The sequence below is a fragment of the Fundulus heteroclitus genome, chromosome 4, assembly GCF_011125445.2.
Source record: "Fundulus heteroclitus isolate FHET01 chromosome 4, MU-UCD_Fhet_4.1, whole genome shotgun sequence".
Lineage (NCBI taxonomy): Eukaryota > Metazoa > Chordata > Actinopteri > Cyprinodontiformes > Fundulidae > Fundulus > Fundulus heteroclitus.
Genome location: NC_046364.1, coordinates 8,012,520 through 8,035,498, shown reverse-complemented (window position 1 = coordinate 8,035,498; position 22,979 = coordinate 8,012,520). Strand labels below are relative to the sequence as shown.

Sequence of the window (22,979 nt, the reverse complement as noted above, 5' to 3'; positions counted from 1 at the left end):
GAAGCATTTCGATAAAAAGAAAGTAGCTATTCAGGAATGAACAGAGAAGTGGTCTGGCCAACTATCCGTAGACCAACTGCTCTCGGCAGTGTCAAAATATTGTACAGAGGAAACTTTTATCTTTACATTTATCTTTTAAGAAGTGCTCCGCTCGATTCTGTTGAGTGCAAAGCAAGCAGGCATACTCACATTTGCAGAAGAACTTTTCTGACAGGCCGGATACTCTTTGGTGTTTTTTCATGTATTTATTTTTTGCTGCTTCAAGTCTTTGAATTTATATTTTGTCCATTTCTTCCAGTTTTAACAATTTAGCTTAATTTTTATTCGTGTTGATCTTGTCAAAAATATTCCTGGGAGTTAGTTTCAGACATTCTTGTAACAAAAACTAAGCATAAAGCCAAAATAAAATGAAATAAAACGATAAAGAAAAGGTACAGAAAGCAATATTTTTTCATCCAATTGAAAAAAAAAAAAGATCTTTACAGACACATGATCATTTTCCCTTTGTGTTTGACATTAAATCAGACTAAATCTTTACTGTCAGGATTACCTAAATTATTTTAATTTCCTAAATGCCTGGATATGTTTGTAATTTGAAATGAAGGATTATGCTTTTAAAATAGTGCTGGGCGATATGGCTTAGAAATTAAATCTCCAACTTTATTATACCAAATCTGATTAATTGATTTCCCTCCCTCCTTTTCGTTTCACAAAAAGAAACAAATAAATATCTTAAAAACTTGCTTTTATGTCAACCTTTCCATCTGGGAGTTGACCTGAATCCAAAGAGCAACTATACAAGCTGTGAAACATGCGTGTAGAACAAGATGCTCTGTCATTGTAAACAATTAAAAATCTAAAAAAGATGTTTGCACAATGATCTAAGAATAGACTTCACTTGTGTAACTTCAAACTAAAGTGCCTTGGGTTGTCGTCAGCTATTACAAATCACCGTCTTAAAAAGTAAAAGCCACCCATGATGGTTAAAAGATGAACATATAGAACAGATCAACATTTAAGAACTCTCCAGTTCGTTAAAAGCAGAAAGTTCTGAGTTTGCACTTGTGTAACATGAATGTGGAGACTCAGCGATCTGCTCATTCCCATGAAAGGAAATACTGACAGGAGCGAAACTGTATTTCTCTGAACATGCAGCTTTTTTTCTTGACCCTCGCTTTAAATCAGTTTTCCATATGGCAGAGACAGATGGAGGGGTCTGAATAAGTCCCTCAGTTATACAGACATCAGCCTTTTTGATGCTTCACTGACTCATACCGCTTCTCAAAGCGTTACATAGTTCAGGTTTTCCTGGAGAAGCTGTGCAACACACTGACAGTTGCATGTGGGTCTACCACACTTATGGTGGAAACAAATGGAGACTTAACCGAGGAATAAATACTGTGGCGGCTGGTGATAATTGCTTTATTATCAACAAACTTGAACATAAATCCGTCCGCAGTCAATAGCCTGCTGCTAGATTTTGAAGTCTTGTCCTCCCGGTCTAAGTGCATTTATACCTTTCATTTTCCCCATCCAGCGAAAGCTTCGTTAAATAATTATTTAGTAAATAAATCACCAATTTTTCCCTGCTGCGCCATCCTGTCCTGTGTTTTGTTAATGCAGTCTGACTCTTCCTGTTGCCTCCATATGTTTGAGTGACATTTTTGCATCTAAGCTGCCAGGGGTGTGTATTTGATTGACACATTTGATAAAATAGTCTGATTGGATGAAGAACGGCACAGAAAGCGCTGATTGGCCACAGCTGAGGAAGAATCTTTAAGTAACCAATTAGAGACCAGCATGAAGTTGCGTGGAAGTTGAAATTAGGCCTACACAAAGAAATAAACTAAAAATGGAACGGGAATGGTGAGAAATCAAAAGTCACACTGCAAAAAGGGAACTAAATATAAGTAAAAATGTCTTGAAATGAGTGTATTTTTCCTTGATTTGAGCATGTAAATAAGACTATTTGCCAATGGTGTAAGATTTTTGCACTTAAAATAGTAACAATTCATCTCTAAAATAAGATAATTAGATATCCTGCACTTGAAATTAGACGATGGAGATGAATTATTCCTATTTTAAGCGTAAGAATCTTATTCCATTGGCAAATAGTTTTATTTTCCTGCTCTAATCAAGGCAAATTACAATGATTTGAAGAAAATTTCACTTACTTTTAGCTCCCTCTTTGCAGTGCAGGCACATTTTATGAGAGGATAGATGTGATAATTACTTTTTATTTTGAATTTTTATTTTATCGTGTCATGACTTTTTTTTTCCTGAAATTGTGAATGGCGCCCCCTATTGTCAAGTGGCCAATGAACATATATACTCTTACAGTTAACATGTGAGAATTATAAAAAAACAGGAATTATCCTGTGAAGTGAAGCCTAAACCCGAAATGGAGAGTCGCTGTCCACATAAAACGCTGTTTTAAATGTGCAGGAGACAAAATCTCAATCCCGTCGAGTTAACATGAAATACATGGAAGAAAAGAAACATGAAATAGTTACAGTCTTGGCACGACACATCTAAATGCATGCTGGAAAATGAATTATTTATGTCCCTCTGGTGAACTGCGCGCTGCGGTTTCGGATGCGAAACTCCATGGAAACGTACAACCCGAAGTAAAAAAACATTACCTCAAAACTTGAAACAGAAGATTTAGTACAGGGTGAATAATAACCCCAAAGCTCCAATTATCATATTGACCTCAGCGTCCCCTGCGTGCCACACTCTCAGAGCTGCAGCGCTGAAGGCAGATTTGGGCCTGTAAAAATCTAGCCGCGCTGCGTGAAAACGACAACAGAAATTCAAAGTGTGAGTTTTGCTTCAGGAATTGAGATAACAGAGAAGAAAGGAGCGAGAAGCGGAGTAAAATCAAGCGGCATTCATCTTTTTAGGTAAAGGTGGCCTTTCTAGTCTGGGATAAGAAATGTAAGACTGGAGCTCAGGAGGAAATAATTAAACTCAAGGAGCGTGTGTGTACACACGTCATGTTTGATTGTCTTAGTCCAGGAGCTTAGCAGCGTCTTCCTGGAGTCCTTCTGGCACAGAGGTAATAGCTTGAGAAGAAAAAAAAAAAAGTCATAAAATGACTATCCATCTGTAAATTGCTACAAGGGGGGATCTGTTTATCCTTCCACATGAATGGAGGACTTCTGAAGTTTAAACACACACTCACACATAAACTCTTAATCAGTGTGGAACAAGAGCCGCTCAGCCCTGTGGGTCCTTCAGGACCACGTGTGTGTACACAAACGGACTGCAGTCCATCCCCCGCTCCACTGAAGTGCTGCTACCTTGTTCCACAGCTGAACTTTCTCCTCCGCTGTCTGGCAGACTGAGAAGTGTGCCGAGCCGTTGGAAATGTACTGTAAAATGAGTTCCCACGCAGTCTTTAAGAAAACCGGCGTTCTTGTACAGTTTTTCCTTGCTTTGCTTTTAAGAAGAGTTTAAATCAAGGGATTTTTTTTATTATAATTAGCGTACTGAAACAGGAAGCAACTGAACAGATCAATGGTTGGTTTAAATTACCAAAGGCAAGTTACGGTGAAACTTTACATCTTAATTATGACTAGGTTGGTCATTGTAACTTTTATAGTGAACGTACAAGTTACACGTCTTACAGCCTGATCAGTCAGCTACGCTGCTGTGAAGCTAAATAAGTTTATAACTTTTCATATTTTATACCGAATATCCGGACGTTGTGAGTGCGGTAAGCAAAGTCGAATTCTTTGATGGTGCACGCGATCATGGCCAAGTAAAATTTATTCTGATTCTGAATAAATCTACACAACCCTGTTAAAACAACAGGGGGTTTTTTTGTAAGTAAATTTTTCCACTGTAATAAATTCTAGAACCGACACAATTTGATTGAAGACAAATGCAGCACGCTCCTAAAACTTCAGATTGGACTGCGTTCAGAGTTACCCAAGACCTTCGAATCAATGCAACCTGTTGACGTATCTCTGATGAACCCAAAATAAAAGTTGAGCTGTTCTAATTGGCTTTTTCTGACATTAATTTCACAGCAAAAGCCACGCTCTTCAAAAGGAATCGGTTAAGAAAATGGTCCAAAACATTCCCAAAGGATTAGATGTACCGCGGAACACAATGAAGAACGGGACGCCACTCCTAAAACCGCTGAAAAAACAAGAAGAAAACTGGTCAGGGACGTTGCCAAGAGCCGAAGGGAAACTTTAAAAAGGAGGTGGAGGAATTTCTCTGGTACTCTTCCTATGCCTGGGCTATAGGGTTAGCTGGCAACACAACAGTCTTTTTTCATTTTTTTAAATTCTAAAGAGATTTTACAAAAACTAACTGAATGTGTCTTCAAAATGTGCTATCGTATGATAAAACCAAGGTTGAACTTTCTGGCCACAACGCCAAACCATATGATGCAAAAAAATAAGTGACGTATGGCGGTGGCAGCATCATGCTTTGGAGGGGTTTCACTTCCTCTGTAACGATGAGGGGGATTATGAATAGTTCCCAAAACCATTCAATATGGGCTCAAAATCCTTCAGACTTCTTTTATAACTCTGAAGATGGAAAGAAATGTTTCCCTTTAGCAAGACAGTGACCCAAAACAAACATCTAAATCAACAAAAGAATCACTTAATTGGAAGAAGATTTGGATACAATTTGGGAAAGGCACAACCAGAACCCAAACCAGGATCTTATTAAAAGCTTCTGGGTTGTTCTGAAGAGCTCTGTGAACCGCAGATACTCTCAAAATAAGACAGATTTAGAGGATTTATGAAATGAAATGCAGGCACGTATTGTTGATTCACTCGTACATATAACGAGTGCTGTAATAAAATAAAATAAAAAGTTTGAATTAACTATTAGTTTAAGGTTTGTACACATCTATGATGTTATAAATGGAAGTTTAAGCTTTTTATTCTTTACTGGGCCTTCATAAGAGACTTAAAAATACTTGAACTGAGTTGCACACACAGCAGAAAAAAAAATAAAAAAAAGGAACACATTGAAAACATCAGATCTAAATTAGAAGAAAATAAACATTCTGGATATCCAAACTGAAATGTAATGGTTGTTAGGAACTAAAGTATGCCACATCATCTGATGGGCATAAAAACTATCCACCCACAGAGGGCTTGATTCAAAGTCACAGAGAAAATGAAACTGAAAAACTGATGCGGTAGGCGAGTCCGATTTGCTGAAACACCAAAATGTCACCCAGCGGTTCAGACTGAACCTGCTTTTATCTGTGAAGAGAGCAGGGCGCCAGTGCCAGACCAGCCAACTCCAGCGCTCTCTCTCTCTCTCTCTCCAGGGTAAACACCAGTCCTGCTCCACGGTGCCGGGCACTGAGCACAGGGCCTTCTAGAACACATCGGGCACTCAGACCACCTTCATGAAGTCCGTTTCTGATGATTTGGTCAGAGACATTCACACCAATGGCCTGCTGGAGATCACTTTGTAGGATTCTGGCAGGACCCGTCCTGTTCCTCCTTACACAAAAGGAGCAGATACCCATCCTGCAGATGGGTTCAGGACCTCCCACGGCGCTGTTCAGTTCTCATAGAGTAACTGCCCGTCTCCTGGAATCTCCTTTATGCTCTTGAGACTGTGCCGGAAGGCAAAGCAAACCTTCTGGCAATGGTGCGCATAGTTGATGTACCATCCTGGTGGAGTTGGACTACCTGAGTGACCTCTGTAGGGTGCAGGTATCACCTCATGCTACCAGTAGTGACACAAAATGACTGAACAGCCTTTGGGGTCGTCTCATTGTTGGCCCTTTATCAACCAAAACAACCGACAATGATTAACACCCCCTTTGAACTGATCTTGACCTTCATATCATGCGCTGATTAAAAAGTAGTGTTTTAGACCCGTTGTTTGGTTAATGATATAGTTAAATACATTGCCTGGCCAAAGAAAAAGTCACTACCTGGATTTAAGGGCAAATGGTAAAAGCCTCCCGTTGGATAATTAAAGCATGGGCGATTTTGTTTCACCTGGCAACAAGTTATTTACCTCCAACTGAATGATCGTTAAAATTGAAGAAAAACAACTGTAGGACTCCGGGCTATGTTTAATAGTGAAAGTAAGAGCATTTCCACATGCACAATGCGAAGGGAACTCAAGGGATTTGGACTGAACAGCTGTGTAGCCTTAAGAAAATCACTAATTAGTGAGGCTAACCGGAAAAGATTTGCCAGGGAGCATAAAGATTGGACTCTGGAGCAAAGGAAGAAGGTCACATGGTCTGATGAGTCCAGATTTACACTGTTCCAGAGTGATGGGCGCATCAGGATTAGAAGAGATGCAGGTGAAGTGATGCTCCCATCATGCTTAGCTCCTACTGTACAAGCCTGTGGGGGCAGCGCTATGATCTGGGCATGCTGCAGTTGGTCAGGTCTAGGTTCAGCAACAGTATGTGTTCAAAGAATGAGGTTATCTGAATATACTGAATGACCAGGTTATTCCATTAGTGGATTCTTTTCCTCCCTGATGGCACGGGCATATTCCAAGACGACAATGCCAGGATTCATCAGGCTGGAATGGTGAGAGAGTGGTTCAGGGAGCATGAGACGTCATTTTCACACATGGATTGGCCACCACAGAGTCCACACCTTAACCCTGTTGAGAATCTTTGGGATTTGCTGGAGAAGCCTTTGTGGGCAGACTACCATCATCAATGTAAGATCTTGGTGAACACTTAATGCAACACTGGGTGCAAATACATCTTGTGTTTTTTTTTGGGCCAGGCAGTGTATTTCACATAATCAAACAAAATTAAAATGGCATAGATATCAGCATTGACACATTTTCCACTCTTAAAGTCATGATTTAGGATCTGTGCTTTCATTCAGGAATAGTCCAGTGTTCTCTCTCAGCTATTCATTATTGCCCTTACCAGTGTGTTTTGGGTTATTAGCCTCTTGAAGGCCCTTTTATCGGACTTTTAGCTTCCTGACGCTGGGTAGGACGTTTTGCTTCCAGATGCCTCGGTAGTCTTGAGACTTCACTGCGTCCTGCTCAGACTCAAGGTTCCCTAAATCAGATGCGGCAGTAAAAACCCAAAACAAAAAAACGACCCCCTCCATGTTTTTCAGTAATTTTGTGCTGTCCTTTTATCAAATCTTGACTTTTTTTACTGTAAACATAGAAATGCGACAACCGGCCGAAAAGCTCTAGTTTTGTCTCCCGGGAACCTGAAATTTAGCCAACATGAAGTGTTTTGTGGTTTAAAATAGGTGGTTATGGTTTAAATTGTTATGCACCTTTTATTTTAGAGTACAGCCTGAATTGTTTTGAGTGCTTTCCTTCCTTTTCCCCCCCCTCACTATCTGCGCTATCTGTTTGACCACCCTGGGGTTACAGTTCTTCGTCTCAGAACGTGGCCAAAGGAAGCTGCTGAAAATAGGTGTTATAGCCTTTGCCTTCAACATGGATACCTATAATCTAAGCTTGTCAGGAAGCTCTGACCTTTGCTTTCTCTGCTCCATGTTCGGTGTGGTGCACACAATACCAAACTACCCTGGAGCGTTTTTTTCTGCCCTTTAAATAGGCTGAATGGCTAATAAAACGCTTGCAGGCATCTATGATACTAAGTAAGAATAAATGTGCACATTTACAAATGTGAAAAAAATCACTAAAAACATTGGTCTCTTCTGGGGTAAAACAACAATGTCCATTTAGAATCAAAACATTATTTCTTTTAGTGTATTTGTCCCCTTTTTCACATGCTAAAGGCAGGCAGGTATACATTGAGCAATTGTTTTGAACTAATTCATCTTTCAGTAAAAATAAAGCATTGTTTCACTGACCTTCAAAGATAGCACTAATATTTGTCAACGTCTAACATTGAGGAGAAAACCCTTAAATCTAAAGAAACTGAGATTCTGAGTCACATTTATCTCAAAAATCTTCTTTTTCATACATATAACCCAAACCTGCAAAAAAATAAAATAATTTTTTTTATCATTTATTCAAAGACATGTTTAAAAAAAAATAAAAAATTGCAACCGCATGAAAACTGAAGTACCTCACTTATGCAAATGGCGATACTCAAGTGCCCGCCATGGCTCTTTTTGTCACTGTTTGAATGAAACAGTGAGGAACATTAACATGAAAGTGGCCTACGTCTGAATGACTGAATACAATCGCTTAACCAGATTGATGAAGCCATTAATGTTCATGTCTGGGTAGGACCTAATAGTCTTTTTCACAGCCACACACATACACGCTGGCTGCTTGGTAGCGCCTAAATAAAAAATGCACGTTGCATTTATCAACTGAATTCAAGCTGTGACCACTGGCTAAGGATTACTCATTATATTTCAATTAAAAAAAAAAAGAAAAGGAAACTGCTTTTCCAGGTTCCCCCCACGACAGCCGTAAATATCATACTTAGGCGTTCATTTTTGTTATTACCGGTAGTTTATTTTAGAAATGTACGCTTTAAATTAAAAAAATATGTAGAGGAGGACAGAACATTCAACAAAAAAAGGACTGAGAAAACAGTATTGCTGGCAAAATGTAACTCTGCAACAAATCTGTGGTACTTGCATAAACAAAAAAGAAAAACAGGAGATCAAATTAAAATGTTTGCCACTTGAATAACTTTCGGCCTCATTTACCTATGAGCTAAACTGTATTGGGTTAAAACTAGATGAATAAAAAATTGTTATGACTCTGAGAGTGTAAAAAGTGTTTCCTTTAGTCACGTTTGTGGGTTATCCTTGTGCCGTATATCGCAAAGGCACATCCATGTTGTCACACGAGATGAATTGTCATGAGTGATAAGCTTTTATTTCACATGCTGGTTTGCTATTTATTTATGAACACCTGCTGTTTGGCAAGCTGATAAATTGCCCTTAGTTACAGCTCTGAAACTAAGTAATTCAGCAAAGTGTTTGTTCTTCATTTTAATTGTGAGACAGCTGCGTTGTGATTTATGGCCTCCTTAAGAATTAATTTCTTCGCCCATTAGATCAACAATAATTGGAAAGCGATCACCAGTTTCAAAGCAGACAAATATCTGCAGCACGTTTTGCCAGGGTGTTTAATTTTTAAGTCTTACCTTTTACAGTGGAACATAACACCCAACATTAGATCATTGTTAATATATGTGGAAGGAGCTCGGACTCATTATGAAACAGATTTCTTCACCATTACGCATGTTAAAAAGCTGCAACTTTCTGCTGATATCATCTACCACCAATACGTCACAAAACCACAGTACACTAAATTAATCTAAATTGTGACACCAAAGGGACCTTCATGATAAATTCATCTGACAGACCCGATCTGAACGACAAATATCATGGACGCACATTATGGAAGTTAAAGCCCTCTCTTAGAGGACGTTATACCAATATGTGTCTTTTTGTAATGTTTGATAAACGAGGACATATTACCATGTTATTTGGTGTTCAACAAGACTTAGATAAAGGGTAAATACAGGCTCAGGGCTTTGCCTGTAACCCTGTGTTAATGCATACTTTGCAAACCATGCTCCATCTTGTGTCTCTGCTGTATATATTTATTAAGATCTGTCCAGGGACAACAGATGAAAAATAGCCTTTTGGCTAATTCTGGTGCATTTGCAGCAATGTTAATTAATGGACACTGTCTCTGTCAAATAAGTCAAAGATAAAATAAAAAAGTATGTAGCATTTAATGACCATATTAGCTCTCGTCTAAATTGTGGCCAGTTTTCTCTACAGTTTATAGACAGTTCCTACCACAGATTAGTTAGTATGTTAATGAGTTTTATACACTAAAACTACAATCTAGGCTAGGTACTTTAATAATGATAACAGTACTTTAATACTAATAGTGCCGACGCTATGGCTACATTCAAACTGCCGGGAAATGTGACGTAAATCTGTTTTTTTCAAGGCAGTCTGAAAGGCCCAATTCCAAAAAAAATCTGAATTTTTCCGCTTCCATATGTGTTACTAAATCAGATTTGTATCCAGTGATGTTCAAAGAGTCCGCAGTACAAACGGTTATGTAGCATTTGATCCGACTTTTTACTTCACAAGCTTAAGACACAACATAACTCTGCACCAGAAGATGCAAGTCTGTCCTCTGTGCATGTGGGTCATTCTGGGGTCTCAAACTCAGACTCTAGGTTGATGGCAGCACAAAACAAAAAAAACAAAAAAACACATTCATTTCAGAAAAAATAAATAAATAAAAATAATTGGAATTGAGCCCCAACACCTGTACTGTGAACGTGGACTCCGTGTGTTGTTTTTAACAACACACGGAGTCCACGCTGCATCACCAGACATGTATCATGTTATCTGAGTCCAGTCAATACTGTGACTTTTACACGTCCAACGAAGCAGCTCTCCAATATCATATGTGCATGTTTAAATCAAGCTCTTAAGATTGCCATAACTGGGACCAATGTCTCAGGCTACCGTTTCTACAAATAGTCTTTAATATTTTATGTTCCGAGAAATAAAAAGGACTTTACTGGCAACTTTAGAGGTTCGTCTGACACCTTTTGTGTAACAGCTCTGTAACAAACTCTACCTTCAAAACGGTTTGCTACATTTTTGTTGAGAACAATACTTGGGTATAGAAAGAGGACCTACAAGTTAAAGTTCTAAAATATGGAAAACCAAAAGTTAAACTCACCATTGAGGAAAAGCTCCTCTTGCATTGCTTGCCTGGCAGCGGCAGAGAAACAGCGTTTTCTCAGCCACTCTGCATCAAACACGCTCATGTGCTGGTCGGGCCACACAATGGAAACCTGAGGACACAAAACTGAATAAAGATTCTCCTCAAAGGCAGTCCCATGTTTTCAACTCTGGAACATTTTGCTGTGGCAACTAGGGCTCTTGGCGATATGGACCAAATACAAAATCTCGATATTTTTAAGCCGAATGCCAATACACAATATTTATCTTGATATGTTTTTCTTTCCATAAAGTAATTTTAAAAAGGTATCTCTACATCAAAGCTTTATCCCAAATATCTAACAGGCATATTTGTTTTAACAAACAGCTGTAGATAAAGATGAGAAATGGCTGTATAATACAGGAATACATCAAAGTATAATTTTAACTCAACAAAGACCATTTCGATACAAATGATGTATTCTCATCTTACATCCTTTTCACAATAATCTCGATATTTTTAAAATCTCAATATACTGTCCAGCCCTAGCTGCAACACATTATCAAAAAAAGAATCAAATTAGCCGTTTTTACATATTATGTGATGTGAGTTTGCTTTTTTAAAATATCAGAACAAAATTTAAATTCACAAGTGCTCAGGCCACAAATGGAGAAATATATTTTAAAGATATTTGGATTCATATCAACAATTTTTAATTAAAAAGCATTTGAAGGCACCCTTCAAATGCTTTTTGAAGGGTGATAAAGCCAGATTTTCAGTATTTTTAAATAACTAGTAGGGAGAATGACCTTTTCAAAGAATTCAGAGAAAAACTGTGTAAAGTACAAGGCTATCTAGTCAATCTAGGTACAGAAAGCAAAAGGCAATAGAGGGGTTATTTTAGTCAGATTACATAAATGTGACTAAAATAATCACTCACTAAACTTTAAAAAGGTGTTTCTGAGAAATTCTAATCTTTTGACTATTTGGCTCTCCAGGTAAAGAGCCCGGTATGAACTGTGTTCTTGAATATTTACAGGCCTCCTAAGTCTAAATCAAACCTTTTAGATTATTTTAATGATCTCCTATCTGTGATATGTGTTGATTATGACTAATTATTAATTATGATTAATTATTGTGGGAGACTTGCTGATAACCCTGAAGATAGTGGTGCAAAAGAACTGAGTGACACACTTAGAAACTTTGGTTTAACTCAACATGTTAAACAGCCAACGCACAAACAGGGACATATTCTAGACTTGATCATCACTAAAGGTCTAAACATTTCACAGGTCAATGTAACTGATGTTGCCCTATCTGATCACTTTTCTGTTACCTTTGAATGCATTATTTCCAGTGACTCATTTAGCCAAAGGGACATCATAAGAAAACACATCTTTAAGGATAATGCCACAGAAACTTTTATTCAAGCTTACTCTGATACTTCAACCTTGGGCTGCAACTCAGTAGATGAGCTAGTAGATAACTTTCAGTCTAAAGTCTCAGACATCATTAACTGCATTGCTCCAGTTAAAGTGAAAGTTGTTTCTGGGAAGAAAAGAAATCTCCTTGGAGAAATGCTCCAGCAGTTAGAGGTGAAAAAAGGGAATGTCGAAAAGCTGAACGCAGGTGGAGAAAGACTAAACTCCAGGTTCACTATGACATCTATAAACTTTAAAGATATAACTTAAAACTGAAAAATGCAAGAGAATCTTTCTTCTCTGAGATCATTAACAAGAACATTATTAATGCTCGTGTCTTATTTGACACGGTCGACAGGTTAACAAACCCTCCTGTGTCCGTGGCTTCTGAACTCCACTCCACCAGGGCCTGCAATGAATTTGGCAACTTCTTTACTGAGAAAGTCCTAAAGATTAGAGGATCAGTTTGTACATCCATATCAAATTCAGTACCAACGCTGTTTCCAGCTAGAACTTGACAAAATGTCTCAATTCAGCCAAATAAACTACAAAAGCTTAGAGGAAATTGTGTACATACATAAATACACACTGATCAAAAGAATAAATGGGAACACTAAAATAACACATGCTGGATCTGAATTAATAAAATATTCTTATGAAAGACTTTGTTCTTTACATAGTTGAATGTGCTGATTTAAAAAAAAATAATTAAAAAAAATCACAAAAATGATCAATGGAAATCAAATTTATTAACTCATGAGGGTCTGGATTTGGAGCCACACTTAAAATTGAAGTGCAACCCTCAGTGGATGAGCTGCACTACCTGAGCCACTGTGTGGGTTGTAGACTTGGTCTCATGCTACCACCAGAGTGAAAGCACCGCCAGCATTCAAAAGTGACCAAAAGATCAGCCAGAAAGCAGAGGAACTGAGAAGTGGTCTGTGGTCACCACCTGCAGAACCTCTCCTTTATTGGGGGGTCTTGCTAATTGCCTTTAATTCCCATCTGTTGTCTATTCCATTTGCACAACAGCAGGTGAAGTTGATTGTCAATCAGTGTTGCTTCTTAAGTGGACAGTTTGATTTCACAGAAGTGTGACTGACTTAGAGTTACGCTGTGTTAAGTGTTTTTTTTTTTTAGCAGTCTGTATATAAGCACATTTCATAAGGACAACTGTTTTACTATGAAAGTAAAGTCACTTTTCTGTCTATACAGGGGCCTACGAAGGACTTAAATGAATACATAAATAGCAAAGCATATAGTAATATTGTAATACGATGAATAATATTTACACAAGGATAAACAGTTTCTAATGTCCCTTGAAGGTTAAAAAAAATCCAATTAAACTACCAAACTGATTTATTTTCTTAGAAAATGTATCGCTGGCTCTGTATTATTGTAAAACATTAACCTAATTGGTCATGTCTGCCTCTAAATTTAGAGGCAGAAAATCCCTCAGTTCAATTCAATATCGCATAAATCTGTTTTATGGTGAGAAACTGAACTAGTAGCAGTTCCACTTGTTTGCTTGATTGCAATCTATGTCAGACGGGTAACCACCTTGTTGTTTGCCTAAAATATATGTATGAGATACAAGAGATGAACTGTTCATAAGGGCAGTTCTGTTGTTGACTTTGCTGGCTAAAAACTACAAACACAACCAGTGCTATCCGGTAGTGACAATTAGCCGAACTGCTAATTAAAAGCTTTCTGGGTCCAGGCCACACAATGTAATGTAAAACGAAGGTTTAGGATTAAGTATTGTTGTGTCGTTTTTGCAACATACCGTATTTTTCTGACTATAAGTCACATCAGTCAAAAAATGCGTCATAAAGAGGAAAAAAAACCTGAAGCCGCATTTATTTAGAAATTTATTTCACACAATCCAAGACTAAAAACTGACATTTAACCTGATAAGGCAACTTATTCAATTACACAGCTGCATCCACAGCAGGCTGAATAATATGAAACATACCTGAGAGGTTGATAGGGGTAAATTAGCATAACCAGCCACCAACTTCAACCCGGAAAGTTCTCATCTTGGGTAAATTAGCAACTCCAACCAGCACAGATTTATCCAGTTTTACTCGGGCCGTTATGCTGAAAGTTGTCGATATTACGCCTAAATTAGACCGTGGGCATAACAGTGCTACGCGCTAAGCTAACAGTACGACACGGATGTTTCAGAGCAACATAAAGCTGACGTCCATCAGCAAAGTTGTAAACCGTCTGGACCCAACAGACGTGTAAGCTATCGCTAGCTGTAGTTAGCTTCACGGACAGCCCGATAACAGGGTTGTGTCGCGGTCTGGGCCCTGCGAGTTGCACAACGCGACGTTCCGCTGCGTTAATGCAGACTGAAACAGCGAAACAACATACAAACATGCGCTCTGTCTTTGTTTTCTATAAGTTAATGTTTCAATTCATTTTTAGGTGGTACAGGATCAGCATAACGTTTTCACAAGCCTAGAGCGCCCTCTTGCAGCTAAACACGGTAATGTTTACTCCTTGGTTCATGTTGGTTAAAATTAAATATCATTTAAAATTGTACTATAGGTTGCAGGATCGGCCAAACTATGAAAAAAACTGCAACTTATAGTCCGATAAATACACATTGTGTGTGTGTGTGCATGTGTGCATGTTAGGAAACAGGTCAGATTATGGAAACAACCTACCTTGCTGTCTTTGGTAACCTCCACAGAATCCACTCCTGTGTGGATGTCGAGATCAGCGAGCAACAGCAAGCGGGCCTCGGCTGACTGCAGGGTGCAGCGTGGACACTGGCAGTTATCCCTCAACCAGGTGAACGGGTACAAGCTCTGGCCTCCGTCTTCCCATTCCACCGCCATCAGCCTCTCCTCATCCAGAGCACGGACGTGCCTCACCGAGGGGCCGGCCACAGGGAGGGAGGCCGAACCTAGCGTGTGATGTCCGCGAAGATGCGCCGGGGTCGTGCAGAAACGTGGCGCGGCTGCAGGCGACACCTTCCTATGACAAGCGCCCAGCGCCTTGCGGACCATCGGAGGGGCGGTCCTTTGCAGGACAGGACAGGCAAAACGTGCAAATGTACTCATCCACATTTCTGAGTGTTCTCCCCGCGTAGCTTGATGCCCAGCACTGAAAACAATACAGAAAGACAAGGAAGCTATGAGAACTGTGCACGTCTACTTTAATGTTCAAAAACTGGTGGTGATGTCCTAGTCAAAGTCCGCAATAAAATCCAGCCAAGAATCTGTTGCAAGACTTTAGAATTGATTTTCTCAGACGCGCTCCATCCAATGTGACTGAGCTTGAGCTGTTTGGACAGAAATGGACAGCTGGAAGACCCTGAAGTATTAATTCAGGGAGTGTGATTACAAATGCATGCCACACTTTTCAGATCTTTAAATATTTCAATGCCATGCATAATTAATCTTAATTATGTAGTAGTTTTTGATTGTCAATCATATAAAATCACATAAAAAAAACATATTCAAGTTTTTTGTTTGCAACTTTGTGTATGGATGGTTCCAAATGCTGTCCTTAAGGGCTGCCATCCTGCATCTTTTAGGTATTTGCTTGGTTTACAACACCCGAAAGAAATGATTGTTCATTTGAATCAGCTGTGTTGGAGCAGAGACGCATCTAAAACTGTGGGCCCTGAGGAGCAGGGTGAAGAAACGCTGCTCTACATCACACTGCCCTGCATGTTTTAGATGTTTCCCTGCCTTAGTACGCCTGATTTCAATGGATTGCTGATTAACAACCTTTTCGCTAAACTGGAATCATCCGAATCAGGGTGTGTTTAAGTACAGAAACATTTAAAACATGCAGAGCAATGTGCAAGTTTGATAAAAGAAGCTCTCTGGGTCCGAGCCGGGATCAATCTCTGCTTAACGTGGAGGAATTAAAGTATTTTTGTGATGAAACGAGATGGGGAAAGAAACAAATTGGGGCTTCTTCTGCAGTGACGTGGGCGCTGCTCGGGCCTGTTGCGGTGAAATGCTGAGCTGAAAAGCAAAGGTCTCGATTTACAGGTCCGTCTACATTCCAACCTTCGTGATGCATGGATCGTGACAGAAAAGAGGAGATCTCAGATACGAGCAGCTGAAATGAGCTTCCCTTGGAGGGAGCAGCTTAGTGGCGAGAGGGTGAGGAGCTCTCGTATCCGAGGGGAGCTCAAAGTAGAGCCGCTACTTCTCTGCATCGAAAGGAGGCAGTGGAGGTGGTCCGGGAATCAGGATGCCCCCCGGACGCATCCCAGTGGTCGTTTTCCTGGGTGGAGACGTTCTACTAGGTGGAGATCCAGAACTCGCTGGATGAACCCTGTCTGGCCAGGAAAAACACCTCAGGATCTCCCAGAATTAGCTGGAGGATGTTGATTGGGAGAGGGATGTCTGGGTTTCCCCCCTGGACCACTCAATCAATCAATTAATCAATCAACCAATCTTCTTCTTCTTGAAGTTTATTGGCGGTGGGCAAAAAACATTTAGGTGAGCATTACCGCCACCAACTGGTATGGAGTGTGGACCGCATGACAAAAAAAACCCAACAACAACCCTATATCCTATTATACAACCTACTCTGTTTCAAAAACTCAAATATGACCTGGTATCCTCTGCTTCCTGATTCCTTTTGCAATAAATCAACAATATCAAGTTTAATTGTTATGTTACTTAGTTTACTTGTCAACCTTTTTCTCTGAATCCAATATTTATTACAATTTAAAATGACATGTTCCACAGTCTCATCTTCCCCACAGTCACATTTCCCTGTCTGATGTTTACCTATCAAAAACAATGATCTATTCAATCCAGTGTGTCCCATTCTAAGCCGTGAAATAATTATCTCTTCTCTCCTGTTCCTTTCTGTTATTCTCATTTGTCCAATTCTCTTCTGTATTTTATAAAGCCACCTTCCTTTCTTTTACATCATCCCATAACTTTTGCCACCTATCTTTGGCTCAATCAACCAATCAATGGATAAAACAACCCCTTTTCAAAACACGAGAGGCCAAATCTAAGAAGAATAAAGACACAAATAAAGTTTAAAAACATAGGGACTGTCAAAAGTAGCCAGCAATGTCATACATTATATATTTTTAACTTCGATTAGCAATGTTTAGTTATAGCCCACCACATAAATATCTGGTGTAATCTATAACTATTATGTGGGTTTAAGGAAACAAACAGCACACACACAGCTCCTAAGGTGGAGTTCAGCAACATTTAAGTTGAAAGCAGCTGACTTCCACCCCCTGCAGCCTCTATAGCAGCCGGCTCTAAAGGATGAGCTAGCCGCGGCTGTTAGCATGGAGCCGCCGCCGGTCTTTCAAAGCTACATCCGGAATGCAGGTTCGACGCTGCGGGCGAAGCGAACAGTCACCGCTGGCTTGCTTGTACCCACTTCCGCTAAGGTTAATGAATTAAAGTGGCCCTGAAAAGGGCAGTGAAAACGTCGGACGGAGGTTACCTGTGTGTAGACGCCGGCCGGCTGTTTGTCTTCAGCAGCGCCGCAGCTGTCAGCTAAGCGAGGGGAAAGTAGGTGAAAGGTCGGCCCCGGTCCGGACGGCGGGTGTGTGAACTTTGCTCTACTTTCTGTTCTCAGGCTCACATGATCCAGCTGATAAATTCAATGCGGGTCTGCTTTATTGTGCAGCAGCAGCTTCATAAACAATCATGTTAGCTTCACCACGCAAGAGCTGGCTTGAAATAATCTAAGGGAGGTTCAAACCAGGGGTGTGTAAAGTGCCGCCCATGCTAATTTTGCCCCCGGGCAAATTATTAAAAAAAAATATGTGACACATCAAAACACGTGGTTAATGCAGATGAAGACCTTTTTGTTTATAATTTGGGTGATTATTATTACAGACAACATAAAATCTTCTTAAAAAAGTAATACCCTCAGCAAAAATCTTTTAAATAACCACACTTTTTACATTCTCTTTTATTCCATAATAAATTAGGTCCACTGTCCAATACTTTTGACGCAAATGCAGAATTGATACCCCGAAATCTGCTTTTCATTCATTTATTTCAATCAGCTATAATGTTTTCAAGTAGACTGATCCAAATCCTTTGTATATATATATATATATATATATATATATATATATACACACACACACACATATATATATATATATATATATATATATATATATATATATATATATATATATATATATATATATATATATGTGTGTGTGTGGTTTTTTTTAGTAAGGCAAAAATGGAAGATTATCTTAATTAGTTTAATAAAATATTGCACTTTTAGGTATTTTTTTCTTATTATTATATTTAATTATAGTATACTCTGTACTTATGACTTGACAAACGTGGCTGATGTGAAAAAAAAGTTTGAACATCTCTGATACTCTTTAATTTGTGTCAAATACAGCATCGTGATGCCATCTCATCCATAATTCATTTCCTGGGCTTAGGTATAGCCTACAGTTTGGTTCGGACTTTGGATCAGATGGTTTACAAAAAGGAAAAAAAAAGGTTTACATAAAAGCTACATTAAAATTCTTACGCAACCATTGGCACCTGTTGGTGCTCCAATAAGAGGTGGAACACCAATAGGTGCATCAAGTAGACGCCTTGTTGAGCCCTGAATCGCACCTTGATGTTGCCGCCATATTGGAAGTGGCATAGTGGAGTGATTCGGATAAGATGCCTCATTCATGTGCTGTGTGGATTTGGACCAGCCAATTCACACCAGATCTACTGGCACTACCTTTCACAGGTAAGAATGAACATTTTGATTGCAATTATTTATTAACTTTATTACAATGTCATATATATGTCTGTAGGCTCGATTGCTTGTCCTCGTTTACTTATTTTTGCATGTGCAATATCGTACTTCCGGTTCATGGTTTTGTTATTGTAAATATACACAAAAGTGCTTTGTTTACTGACAAATAGAGCAAAAACAAAGTATAAAACACATAAATAAAATATAAAAAGCCAACAGTGATAATTTCATTGGAAGCACTTTATATGCAACCAGAGTGAGCTACTGGTGAAGAAATTTGTAAAGTCATAGTACAGAAGTAGGCTCCTTTAAGAAACTCTGTTGCTCCAATGTTTTATGCCAAATCGATTACAGCCAAATGAATATTGTAATTAACCCACTCGTAGCACATCTAATTGACATTTGTATGTGGCAGTGTCAAAAGATTGTTAATCTTGAAGTTTTTACATAGTTTTAGTAGAGGCACTAAAGTTTGAATAAAATGTTGTGAAAATTCTTTTCAATCTTCGTCACAGTTTTATGGTCATTTGGATCTTTGGATTATACAAGAAACTCCCACAACAATCCATCTCAAAAATTATAAAAATCATTAGCATGGAGATGAAATATTGACTTTTTAGTGTTCAGGCTCACCTCTTTCACTGTAATTCTTTCCTTGTGTTCTGAAGGTGCAGAGGAAAGAATCCGTTCCAGTGAGCGCAGCACGATTGTTTGACTAAATGTTCACATCAGGGTATTCTTTTTTTTTTATACAAGCATCGTTTTGCAATCATTAACCCAGGATCACAGGCAGTTGACTCATATCAGAGCAGAGATAAGTCTCAATGGATGGTAATGGTTACGACGCACGCAAACTTGCTGCCGGTAAGTTTGTCGTATAACACAGAGTCGTTGGGCTTCTACAAAAATGTGGAAATCAGTAAAGTTTTAACTCTCAAATAGCTGTAAAATATTCATATTTGAAGAATGTAGCGAGGCAGTTATAAACCAGGGAATCCATCTAGTAAATGGACTGCAAACAGGAAATCTCAACATGTGAGAATGCACTTACACGCAAGCTTTTTAGCAACATCCTGTAAAGATTATTTAGATTTAAGAAATGTAGATTAGCTTGAAACATTCACTGAAATAACGTATCTTAAAAAAAAAAAGAATAAATACCAGCCTCTTGTGAAAAAATTTTGAATACAAATTTAGGTGACACATCTTTGAAATAAATCTAATTGTGTCATGGTATCACTTATACTTTAAATATCCCTGTTTGATACAGGGCTTTTTCACTAGATGTTACCCACTCTCTATTGAAACTTTAATAAGAAAACTAGTGTCTTCCCCTGCCTGCAGAGACATACAAAGTAGGTTAAAGGTTCCTCAGCTGTATCTTACATGTTCTGCGTAATCGGTTGGCACAAAGTCTTTGTGAGCAAAAGTGCGCCGTTATGTAATTTACAACCCCTGGCGTTTTGACATTTTAATTCCTCTGACTCAGAGTGTCAGTGTGTTTATACAACATTATCTGTGACCTTCAAAGGCTGAACCGCGATTACAAAAAAAAAAAAAATAGGCAAACAAACAAACAGCTCGCTGGATCAGAACAAACGGGGCTGTTTGTAGGGCCGACCGCAGCACCTAAAGCACGCACCCTCACGTCTCCGTTCCCCATAAATACCACTAAGCAGCTCCTTCCTTCAACCTACGTGTGATTAGGAGGCCTGAGAATACAACTCCTCGCGGACTTCAAAGGCTTGTGGAGGAAACATGCCAGGAACTTTGTAACTTTTAACCATGGGGTAATAGTTTATGGACTACAAGTTATTTGTGTGCCGCTGTTGCATTGTGGGGGATCCCCTAGCACCACAGGACCTCCACTGATGCAGCTTTATGAAAATCTTCTGAGTCGTTGTGACATTACAAACTGCTGAAGACAAAACGAGGATGATGGGAGAAAATGCTTTGATTCAGTGTCGCAACCCACCGGTTTGTCATAACAACAGCGTCCTTTGTACTTAATTAGTTTATTTTAAAAGTCACAATACAGTTGATTAAGTGTGTTGTCATACAGATTTTTTTTTCTTTAAACTCAAAATCACATGAGCGCTGCCTGCAGTCTTGTCCGTCAAAGTATTACATCTCGGTAACATCTGAAACGCACACACACAAAGATGGGTGCGTTCCTTGAGTTGAAAAAAAAAAAACGTACATAAACACAAATACGGGTTAAGGTTTTCTGTTATAAAGGTACTCACAGTATTTACTTTCAATAATAACCTATATATTTTACAAGACTACACTCCTTGTACAAAACAGCATGGCAAGGGGGCTTCCATTTTCAAACAAAAGGCACGTCCTTTAGTTGTGATGCAGGAAACCTTGTGCAACTTTTGCAAGCCAATGAAAAAAAAAAAGCCAGAGAAAATTACAACCAATGCTTCGGTGTATATGTAAACACATTTTCTAAGAAAAACATTCTTCTTGGGGGTCAAAGAGATGCGACTATTGTTCCTTATCTTAGGACCTTTCACCCGAACTATAATTAGCTGTTTCACTGCTAAACATTGACTATTCAAAGGCAAAACCAAAACAAGTAGGAAGGAATAAAGACACTAACATAAACTGGGCAACGTGATCAGATCTTATCTGCAAAACATCAAAAACTTACTTTACTCTCATATTTTGAAATCAAAATGCTCTAGTTCTAATTCAATTCACATATACAGTACATAGATCATGTATACTTTAATCCATCCATTCATTCATCCATCCACCCATCCATCCATCCATCAATACACTATTTGACACCTGGGGAATATGGATGGAAAACACAGCTACTCATTTTGTATTTGATTTTCTGTGCAAATCTTGAGCTAGTTTTACTTTCGCTAATTAACAATCAACATTGTCAGTTAATATTTGTGGATATATTTAGTTTATTATTCTTTTTGATTTATTAGGTAGTTAGGCTGTCTGGACAGCATTTCTGGTGTTATACTGTGAACAAAATTTGATGTTAATTGACAGCTTATAGAAAAAGTCCAGTATTGTGAAGTAGAAAAAAAAAAGCTATTTCTTTTATTAACTTTACCATTAACTTTAGATAGTTTATAAATTGTACACCGCATTGTGTTTTTTTTTTATTTATCTCAAAAACACTGTATCATTTCTGTAAGAAAGGCCACTATAGGTGCAAATTCATGTATTTTTTTTCATTCAAAACACAATTTAATTAATTAAACATTAAACAACAAATTCTGAGATGTGGCTGCTCTAACAATACACAACCCTGAGACCAGGTGACTAAACAGCACCTCCTGTATGCTGATTGTATACAAATTTCACAGAAATTTTAAAATCATTTTCAAATTTGGAGACTTTGAAGACAGTAATTCTTTGCAAATGTATTTGCAGTCAGCACAAAAAGTTAAAAAGGGTAAGCTAAATTGATCCTTTGTGGTGAAAATTGACCCCAGTTTCTACTTATTTGTAAAACTGGGACAGACTTTAACAAGGGCTTAAATGGGAAGTAGTCCATGGCTCTATAATATTTATAGATTTAATGAACAGAGGTTTTTCCAACCACGGTATATTAAAAGTTTTAATGGAAGTGCAAACATATATCTCTATGAGGACTTCTAACTTGTTGAATTTTTATGCAACCTAACTAATTATCTTTACAAGCAAAAGAGGAACATTGTCATTAAATAATTTGCAGTTAAGAGTGTGACAAAAATGCAACACAAACGATCAACAAATGATTAAATAATTAAACTATACCAGTCAATCAAACTATGAACAAGTCCCCCTGTATAATTAGAAGCAGCTACAGTGAGCTTTGTGAGTTCATTTCTGATGTAAATATATTCAATTTTTTTAAAGAATTCTACATTATTCTAAATTTGCTATGCATACACCATTTAATTTAAAAACAGGGTAATTTTTTAAATCAGTGTTTACAAATTTTAAGTACTGAAACTGATTAATATTGGGGGGGCTCCTGCTGGCCATGGGGCACTAAGCTGCAGTCTGGTTCATTCATGTCTTGAGTTAGCTCTAACATTTATTATTAAGTTTTGATCCTTATTTAGATATCCTCCTCTTTCAGGAGGAGTGAATGCTGCTTGTCAAGACTTGATGCAATCAACTGGGTTCCTTTAGATAGGATTTTTTATTTATTTTTTTTACCAATCTGTATAATCTGATTGAATTTGACTTTGG

The 22,979-nt window shown here is 38.4% G+C and overlaps 1 protein-coding gene across 2 annotated transcripts in view; it reads right to left on the bottom strand.

The window, feature by feature from the left end:
- bbox1 (butyrobetaine (gamma), 2-oxoglutarate dioxygenase (gamma-butyrobetaine hydroxylase) 1) overlaps positions 1 to 19,480 on the bottom strand; it is a 42,678-nt gene extending 23,198 nt beyond the window's left edge. Inside the window, exons 1-3 of one of the 2 annotated variants that reach the window (XM_036135980.1) lie at positions 19,401 to 19,480; positions 14,708 to 15,149; positions 10,630 to 10,744 (exon numbers count right to left, since the gene is read on the bottom strand). In XM_036135980.1, coding sequence (XP_035991873.1) covers positions 10,630 to 10,744; positions 14,708 to 15,112 — 520 coding nt within the window. In that variant the 5' untranslated portion in view covers positions 15,113 to 15,149; positions 19,401 to 19,480. Of the gene's footprint in view, positions 1 to 10,629; positions 10,745 to 14,707; positions 15,150 to 17,483; positions 17,684 to 19,400 lie in introns of those variants that run through there. The other variant, XM_036135979.1, reaches the window with a different exon arrangement.
- Positions 19,481 to 22,979: the final 3,499 nt, after the last annotated feature.